This window comes from Acomys minous (assembly GCF_964271855.1).
Source record: "Acomys minous genome assembly, chromosome: 17".
Taxonomy (NCBI): domain Eukaryota; kingdom Metazoa; phylum Chordata; class Mammalia; order Rodentia; family Muridae; genus Acomys; species Acomys minous.
In genome coordinates, this window is record NC_140500.1 from 52,552,411 (window position 1) to 52,561,023 (window position 8,613).

The 8,613-nt window shown below is 48.7% G+C and overlaps 1 protein-coding gene across 2 annotated transcripts in view; it reads left to right on the forward strand.

Annotated features, from left to right (window-relative positions):
• Positions 1–8,253, forward strand: part of XPC (XPC complex subunit, DNA damage recognition and repair factor) — a 36,306-nt gene extending 28,053 nt beyond the window's left edge. For both annotated transcript variants that reach the window (XM_084765523.1, XM_084765524.1), the window contains exons 12-16: positions 3,126–3,260; positions 3,359–3,528; positions 3,977–4,070; positions 5,075–5,164; positions 7,279–8,253. In XM_084765523.1, coding sequence (XP_084621649.1) covers positions 3,126–3,260; positions 3,359–3,528; positions 3,977–4,070; positions 5,075–5,164; positions 7,279–7,494 — 705 coding nt within the window. In that variant the 3' untranslated portion in view covers positions 7,495–8,253. The remainder of the gene's footprint in view (positions 1–3,125; positions 3,261–3,358; positions 3,529–3,976; positions 4,071–5,074; positions 5,165–7,278) is intronic.
• Positions 8,254–8,613: the final 360 nt, after the last annotated feature.

Sequence of the window (8,613 nt, forward strand, 5' to 3'; positions counted from 1 at the left end):
ATTTTGCTTATATGTGATTTATTGCATTCCAGTGACCTTAGGGATCATGTATGATCTGTTGCATTCCAGTGACCCTCGGGATCAATACCATGATGTGATGTCAGTTTTACAGATGAGAAGGTTAAGAGTTCAGACAGTATCATATATGACTTGCCAGTAGGCCTTGCAGTTAGTAACATCCTGGGCTCAGGACTCACAGGCCCTGCTCTCAGCACTTGCCTCTGACTCTGTGACATCTTTAGGTTAGTTGCCTGTGAGGGTCATGAACTCAGCAAGGTGTTACAGACATTGGCTCAACCACACTAGCAGAGCACAGTGTCCCTTTTATGCACACTTATTCTTCTGTCAGAGGCCTGCTGGGATCTGCCCTAGACCTTTTCACTCCCAGACTAATGCTGTCCAGTGGAATTACAGTAAGAGTCACACCTTTATAATATTTAATAGCCATATAAAAACCACAAGAAGTCTTTGAATATATTGAAAATAGCATTTCAACATGTTTACACACACACACACACACAAATACACACAAATCTCTGAGCCAGTTAAATTTTATTTAGTCCTTATTTGTAATTCTGTGTTTGGTTTTCAGTATCGCAGTTCATAGTAGTTGTACCATTGGTCAGGTAACAGCACACATCTAGTGTGACCCCAGATTTCTCCCTTTGTTCTGATGTCCATCTTCCTGGCTCTGCCCTTAGTACTGCTTTCTTGAGTACCAGACAGCCTCTTTCCTACATCAAATGCATTCCCTGTATTATAGCTCTGTGGCTTTTTCAGGACAACTGCCCTGTGTGGCAGACCTGCCCTAGCTGGCCGTCACTTGAGCCTATGGCTTCACGTGATCATAATTAATGCTGTGGCCATTGCATGTATGTCTTATATCGATTTTAGTGGGGTTTCTTAGACCTCTATCTCCCTTCCACCCCCCGCCCCCGCCAACACTAGGTAGGAGAGAAAGAAGGTTTGTGGGGAGAAGGCCTGGAGTTCTCTTTAGCTGCTTCCAGTTGGCTAGCGTTGTTGGGTTCTTTGGGGCAATATCAATTTCAGTCCTCGGGATGTCTGGCAGTCCAGCTGACCAGCCGCCTTCTTCCTCCTCCAGCTGTTTCCTTGAACTCTCCCTCCCTGCCTGCCTCCTTCTCTCCCTCCTTCTCTCCCTCTCGTCTCTCTCTTGGAGTGTTTTCTGACCATCTTGTTGAAGTGTGTGCTCGCCCCCCAGAGCGTCCTTTTTGGAGTTCCCTGGCTCTCTCTTGGTTCTTGATTCTTAAATCCTCTCAAGAGTCCTCAGAATTAACCTATCTGCAGCTGGCAAAGACCATGCCCTCCTCCAAGCCTCATGAGGCTGGTACTAGCTGCCCCTCTCCAAGCTGCATGAGGCGGTTATCAGCTGTGGATAAACTAAAAGCAGCTCCATATCCCACACTTGGGATTAAAACAAAAACCTATTTACATAGCATAACTGGGTTTTTAAAGAAATCAAAACTTCTACTACATGTGGCACCTGTCTCCTCCTTTTTAGACCACGTCAGCACCCCAGATACAGCTGCTCTCCCTATCCTTGGGTCCTAAATGTCCTTCTCTCCAGCTGTGTTCTGATCAGCATTTCCCTGTTCCGTTTATGTCTCAGCTTCGCTGTGGCCTGCCCCCATTCTACCCTGTATTCCTTACACCTCCCCTACAGCCTGAGCCGTCAGCAAGGACTGCCTTTTCCTCATGTGCCATGATTGCTGTCCTCACTGAACACTTCTGGATGAACTATGGCCGAGTTTGTTTTCTAGTGCTGTGGTAAACACCATGACCAAAAGCAAGTTGAAGGAGGAAAGGGCTTATTTGGCCTACATTTCCATGTCACAGTCCATCATTGAGGGAATTCAAGGCAGGGACCAAGGAGAAACTGTCCTTAGTTGTGCTCTCAGCTAGCTTTCTTACACAGCCCAGATCCACCTGCCCAGATAGGGTGTCACACATAGTGACCCTCTCACAGCTGGACCCTCTCACAGCAGTCATCAACCAAGATACTCTCTTTCAGATGGCTGCAGGCAGATCTGATGAATGCAGTTCTCAAGTTGAGGTTCTCTCTTCCCAGGTGACACTAGGTTGTGTCAAGTTACAATAAAAAGCTAACCAGAGCAAACAGCTGCTTCAGGAGACTGTCAGAGCCAAAAGTCAGCTGAGAGCCACAGGGCTAGCTGAGGGGTTATGCCAGGAGAATTAGGCTTGAGAGCAGGGTGCAGCATGTAGCTAGGACAGTACCAAGCCTGAGTCCCTTTGGTGAGCTCTTCATCTAAAGAGTGGTTTTCCAAAGGCTTTTTAAAAGCCTTCAAGGATGGCTTGAAGAAAAGGAAAAGAATTCAAGGATGAGAGAAGTCACATGTAGCCGTTTACCAGCGACCTCTGCTGACCTGACCCCTGCACCAGAGCAGCCTGTGTGCCCACACCCAGAAGCTAATCCTTAGCTCGCTGCCAGTGCTGCCCTTGTCTGTGTTGTGCAACCTGTTTGCCACTCCTCCTTTCAGCTCTCAGCTCCCCAGAAAAAGATCTAGGTCTTGGCTGCTAGGCATCTGTGCACTGGCATGCTGAACAGACCCTGCTCTCCACGGGTGACACTAAGGTGGAGACTAGTTGATCCACTCTACCGAGAGATAAGCAGTTATCTGGGTTAAATTCTGGCTCCTGTCACCTGTAAACCATGGTACCTTAAGTAAGTCACTTCTTCTCTAAGGCCACTTTCTCACTGTAATGGAACTCAGAACTTAGAACAGAACTTAAAAGCCGTCCTTCGTGAACTGTGGCTTTAGGCACAGAGTAGTGAGTGAGATGAACCTCTTGGGCTCATGGAGATTAGTAGTAATCTAAAGCACAGAGGTCAGGCATGCTGGCACACCTGTGATCACAGACTTGGGCTGACGCAGGAGGATCAGGCATTAGAGGCCAGCCTGGGCTACAGATTGAAGTTCAGTTTCAGCTTTCCCTCCCTAGTGGAAAGTGAGAACCATGTAGTGCCCTGTACAGGGTGGCTGGTGACGGTCCACCTGTGTCACAGTGAAGGCACTCAGTGCCTGGGGTGAAGTCAGTGCCTAGAGCTGGAAGCCTTTGTTACAGCCTGGCCGTTTCCTCTGGAGTAGATGGTGAAAGGCTTCTCCAACCGCGCCCGGAAAGCACGGCTTTCGGAGCCCCAGCTGCAGGACTACAATGACTTGGCCCTCTATGGTCACTGGCAGACAGAAGAGTATCAGCCTCCTGTGGCTGTAGATGGGAAGGTAAGGACAACTCTGGAGTTGGGGGTGGGATCAGGGGGTGTCAGAGTAGGCTGCCTTGTTTTCCATCCAGCTCCTCCCTGGCATGCCCATCTCTGCAGGTACCTCGGAATGAGTTTGGGAATGTGTATCTCTTCCTGCCCAGCATGATGCCTATCGGCTGTGTCCAGATGAACCTGCCCAATCTGCACCGTGTGGCCCGCAAGCTGGGCATCGACTGTGTGCAGGCCATCACTGGCTTCGATTTCCATGGAGGCTACTGCCATCCAGTGTGCGTGAGGGGCCTTCGGTGGCAATTGGGGAGGCTGAGGCTAGTGGCACGTAGGTTCCAGATTTGACTCTGGGTTTAAAGTTAGCTGTAGCCCCGTCAGTCCCAAGAAGCAGCATACCCAGTGCAGTGAGTGTCCTGAGACTTCTAGACTGAAGCACGGCTCCCTAGAGCTGCTCATGGGCTGGGGACCAAGGCATGGTTCCTGAGCGCTCCTGTGTGAAGTCCTAGGGTTGAGGACTATCACTTCAACGCTCAGGCAGGGTCTGTGGAGGAAGAGGTACAGGTTCCCACAGGCCTGCATCCTGCATGGATGGCATCTGCCACCGGCTGGCCAGAATGTCCATCAGGGCCCCAAATACTCAGAAAGGGCCACTGGCTTCTGAACAGGGGAGGAAGGGCAGGGTAGGCGGCCAACTCTGGGAGCTCATCCGTGTTAATATCCCCACAGAACTGAAGGCTACGTAGTCTGTGAGGAATTCAAAGACGTGCTGCTGGCTGCTTGGGAGAATGAACAGGACCTCATTGAGAAGAAGGAGAAGGAAGTAAGTAGTGTGAACGGGGTTCATGAGGAAAACTGCAAGTTCCAGCTGGGCTCCCCTGCCCAGCCCACTTCCGCATTGTGAAAGAAGGTGGGAAAGTCCATTTGTTAGCTCTCCTGGTGCTCTGACTTGAGGGCATTCTAGGGATGAATTCTGGGTAAAACAGCTCCCACCCGTACTCCACATCCTCTGCCTGCCTGCTTGCAAATTCCAGGGACTGTGGTCCTGACTTGGAAGGCCTAGGTTCTAGACCTGATTGCTGCCTTCTAGTCAGTGATGCCTACAAAACACTTGATTGTTAGTGGCTTTTATTTACATAAATCTGATTTGTGGTTTGGAAGCAAGGCTTGGTGTGATGGGAGACCCTATCTTTTTTCTTTCTTTTTTGGTTTTTCAAGACAGGGTTTCTCTGTGTAGCCTTTGCTTTCCTGGACTTGCTTTGTAGACCAGGCTGGCCTCAAACTCAGTGATCCACCTGCCTCTGCCTCCTGAGTGCTGGGATTAAAGGTGTGCACCACCATGCCCAGCCCTTGTTTTTTTTTTTTTTTGTATTGATTTTTATGTGGTGTGTGCACGTGTGTATATGTGTGCCTGGGGGTATGCATTCATGCATGTGGAGGGCCAAGGTTAATGTCTGGAATGGAATCCTTCTTACCACCTGGAATCAATCCACCACCTTATTCATTGGGGCAGGGTCTCTCAGTCAAAGCAGAGTGAGCTCAGTGATAGCTAGCCAGCTTGCTCTAGGGATCCTGTCTCCATCCACTGAGACTAGAATTTCAGGCAGGCTGCCATGGACACCCAGTATTTATGAGAATCCTAGGGACCCAAACCCTGGTCCTCACACTTGTGCAGCAAGAGCTTTAACTACTTGCCGTCTGCCCAGGCAGGGAGACTCTTCTAACCTAAATTGCTTTGATACAGGTGCCAGAGTGCCAGGCTCCGCCTTGATATTTTTTTGATGTTGCTATTGATTCACCTTTTCCTCCCCTTACTTCTGCCTGCAGAAAAAGGAGAAGCGGGCTCTGGGGAACTGGAAGCTGCTGGTCAGAGGTCTGCTCATCAGGGAGAGGCTGAAACTCCGATATGGGGCCAAGGTCAGTGTGGGCCTTTGTATACAAAACAAGCCTGGAGTTAGATTCCTAAGGTTACCATGGAGGGGAATTTTAATTCAGAACATGGCTACTCTGGCAAGAGATCACATCCAAAGACCTTCTAGGACTAGGTCTGTGTGATCTGGCTCGAAAGCAAATATGCCTTTAATCCAGGAGACAGACACAATCAGATCTGAGTTCAAGGCCAGGCTAGTATAGAGCAAGTTTCAGGTAAAGAAAAGCTTAGGCACAGGTGTGGTGGTACGTGCCTTAAGTCCCAAACAATGAAGGAAAGTTAGTTTGTAGAAAGCAGCACCCATGTTTATTTGTTTGTTTTTATTTGTTTGTTTTTGTTGTTGTTGTTGGGTTTGTTTTTGGTTTTTGAGACAGTGCTTCTCTGTGTAGCTTTGGCTGTCCTAGACTTACTTTGTAGACCAGACTGGCCTGGAACTCAAAAGAGATCCACCTGCCTCTGCCTCTCGAGTGCTAGGATTAAAGGTATGTGCTACCGTGGGTTGCACTCAAGTTTGAAAGTATCAGAAAAAGTGATGAATCAGAGAAAGATGTCACAGAATAGGATATGCCCAACTCTCATGAGAAGAGAGAGGAAAGGGAAGCTATGTAAGGGCAGTGTGGGGGCAAGGGTGCAGTTTTCCCAGGAGAGTTTTCAGAGAGACGTTGAATGAGAGAACAAGCTAGACACAGGTGAAGGCAGAACAAACTGGAGAGTGAGAAGGAGCCAGAAGACTAGAAAAGATTGTTGGAGTTAGTTTGGGGCCAAGCAGAACAATTCAGAGGCTTAGAGAAAAACCAGATTGTTTTAAGTTAGCTGGGAGAGGAGTTTGAGCCAGAACAGCTGAGTTGAACCAGCCAGCAGCCCAGAGCTCAGTAAGAATAAGAAAGGGTAAGCTTATTAATAGTAAGTCTCAGAGGCTGAAAACATCCTAGGCCTAGGTTAGATTGAACAGAGGCTAGAAGCTTCCAGGACTAGGCCTAGGGCAGCAGAAGGAAGTGAGCCTCTGAGACAAGTGAAGCAGGCAAACAGAAGTTGCTTTAACATTACCACTCAGTCCCTGGCCCGATTCTGTGACGTCACATTGTAGGTGGCTTTTTTTTTTTTAATTTTTTGATTTATTACATATACAATGTTCTGTCTGTATGTGTGCCTGCCCAACAGAAGAGGGCACCAGATTACATTATAGATGGTTGTGAGCCATCATATGGTTGCTGGGAATTGAACTCAGGTCCTCTGGAAGAGCAGCTAGTGCTCTTAACCTCTGAGCCATCTCTCCAGCCTGTTGTAGGTGGCTTTATGTTAGGATGCCTGCCTGTTGACCTCAGGTGCATCCTAACCTAGACACCTCCCTGGGTCTAATTTGCTATAGAGTTCCATGTAGGCAGTGCAAGTGTGTCTGCACCTGTTAGCTTCCAGGATTCCCAGTACTGTGACCAGCTTCAGGCCTGCACACTTCCACACAGCTGCAGTACCTGCCCCATTGCTGGGTGTGGAGGAGGGTTTTCATCTCTGTGCAGGTAGAGCTTTCAACACTTGAGTGATAAGTACTAAGTCAGACCCCAGAGACTGTGCTCTAAATGTTCTTTTCCCTTTATGATCTTTCTGGTTGCCTGGTTGCCTGCTAAAGACATTTTAGTCATGTGTTCACGTGAATCTGGTTAAGGACCCCTTCATCTGGCTTGTTCTCACTTGCTCATAGCTCCCCCAGCTAACCCAGCCAGCTTCCGGGGGTACCACTTCAGATTCCTTAATGCTGAAGGTTGGTCATAAGCACTGAGTAGTTGAAAATACCATGCATGTATGTCAGAATGAGGTGATGTGTACAGCAGCACCTATTTGCCCCTGGACTTGACTGAGCTGCCTGCCTGGACACCCTCTTCCCACCAGCAGCCTTTGCTTATGTACCTGTTTGGATGAGTTCCTAGGCTGGGGAAGGGCAGTAAGGAAGCCTGGGCTCCCCCAGCACCTCCCAGCACACTTGTCTTCCAAGTGGCCCAGGCAGTCTCAAGCCTGGGTTTTTCTGGGGACCTTTGCTACCTTTTAAAGTCAGCTATGTGCAGCTAACCACAGTGCCCCCTCCACTGTCTTCCCCCCCCCCCAGAGCGAGGCAGTAGCTCCCCATGCAAATGCCGGAGGCGGACTCTCTTCTGATGAGGAGGAAGGGACCAGCTCACAGGCAGAAGCAGCCAGAGTTCTGGCTGCTTCCTGGCCACAAAACCGAGAGGTTAAACAAGAGCAGAAGCCGGAGAACCCGAAGATGACCCGGAGGAGGCGGGCAGCAGAGGCGTCCCATCTCTTTCCATTTGAGAAGCTGTGAGGTGTGAGTGTCCACCAGGCCAGAGAAGGCAGACCGCTGAGGGGTCCCAAACCGAAGCTGTGCTGCAGATTGGTCTGACACCAGCCTGGGCCAGAGCCCCACGGGGTGGTGCTGGAAGCTGCCCAGAGCCCGCTCTGGCATTTGGAACACGTTCCATGGAGATACCGTCTGACCCCTGGACCTTGGGTTTCCCATCTTTGGAAATGTGAGTTTGTTTTAGAGAGTCTTATTTGTTGCCCTGGCTGGCTTCCACTCAAAATCCGTGTCTTACACTGAGGGCTGAGATTACAGGCAGATGCCACAATGCCTTATCTATTTTTCACTTCTGTCTTTTAAATAGAAATCACTGGAAAAATTTGGGTATTGGAGCACTGGGACACACCGTTCAGTGCAGTTCACACATGGAATGCTTGCTCTCCTCTGCTGCAGACGCAGGGCATCTACTTTTCAGGCCTGACTTCTCTTGAGTCAGGTTCCCAGTGCTGCCCAAGACTGTGCTGTCAGAGACGCAGGTATCTCTTGTCAAGGCACTTTTGGAGTTGACTTTACAGTGGCAGACTAGAACAAAGAGCTAAACTCAAGGAAGGGAAAAGAAATGGAGAATTATGAAGATGTTAGTCGAAGATTAGTGTTAGACTATTCAGTTCTGAATACATTTACTCTGTACTAATACACTTACTAAGCTGCTGTGTACCAGCTCCTCAGGAGAAAGCCCTTTTATAAAATCTCTACAAAAAATAAAGCATTTACCTACAAACACTTTGCAGTGAGTTTTCCTTCAGGTCTTAAACCAGCTAAGAGGATCCAGGCAACAGACTTCTTCTATGTGCAGTAAGACTTAAGAGAAAGCTCAGGTTTGTTTTCATGGAGGCTGGGAACTCCTCACACACAGAAGGTTTTTGTGTGTGACTATATTCAATATTGTTTCATCTTTGAGTCTTTAAAATGTTGAGTCACTCTTACCAAGGCAAACAAACAGAACACTTGGGCTATGACTCATTTTGAACACTAGTAGAGAAACAGCCTAGGTCACCATGGGAACCGCATTCTGGCACTTTTGCACCAGAACCTGACAAGCTTCCTAAACACAAGTTTGTTTCTGGGGTTTTGGTTAGGCAC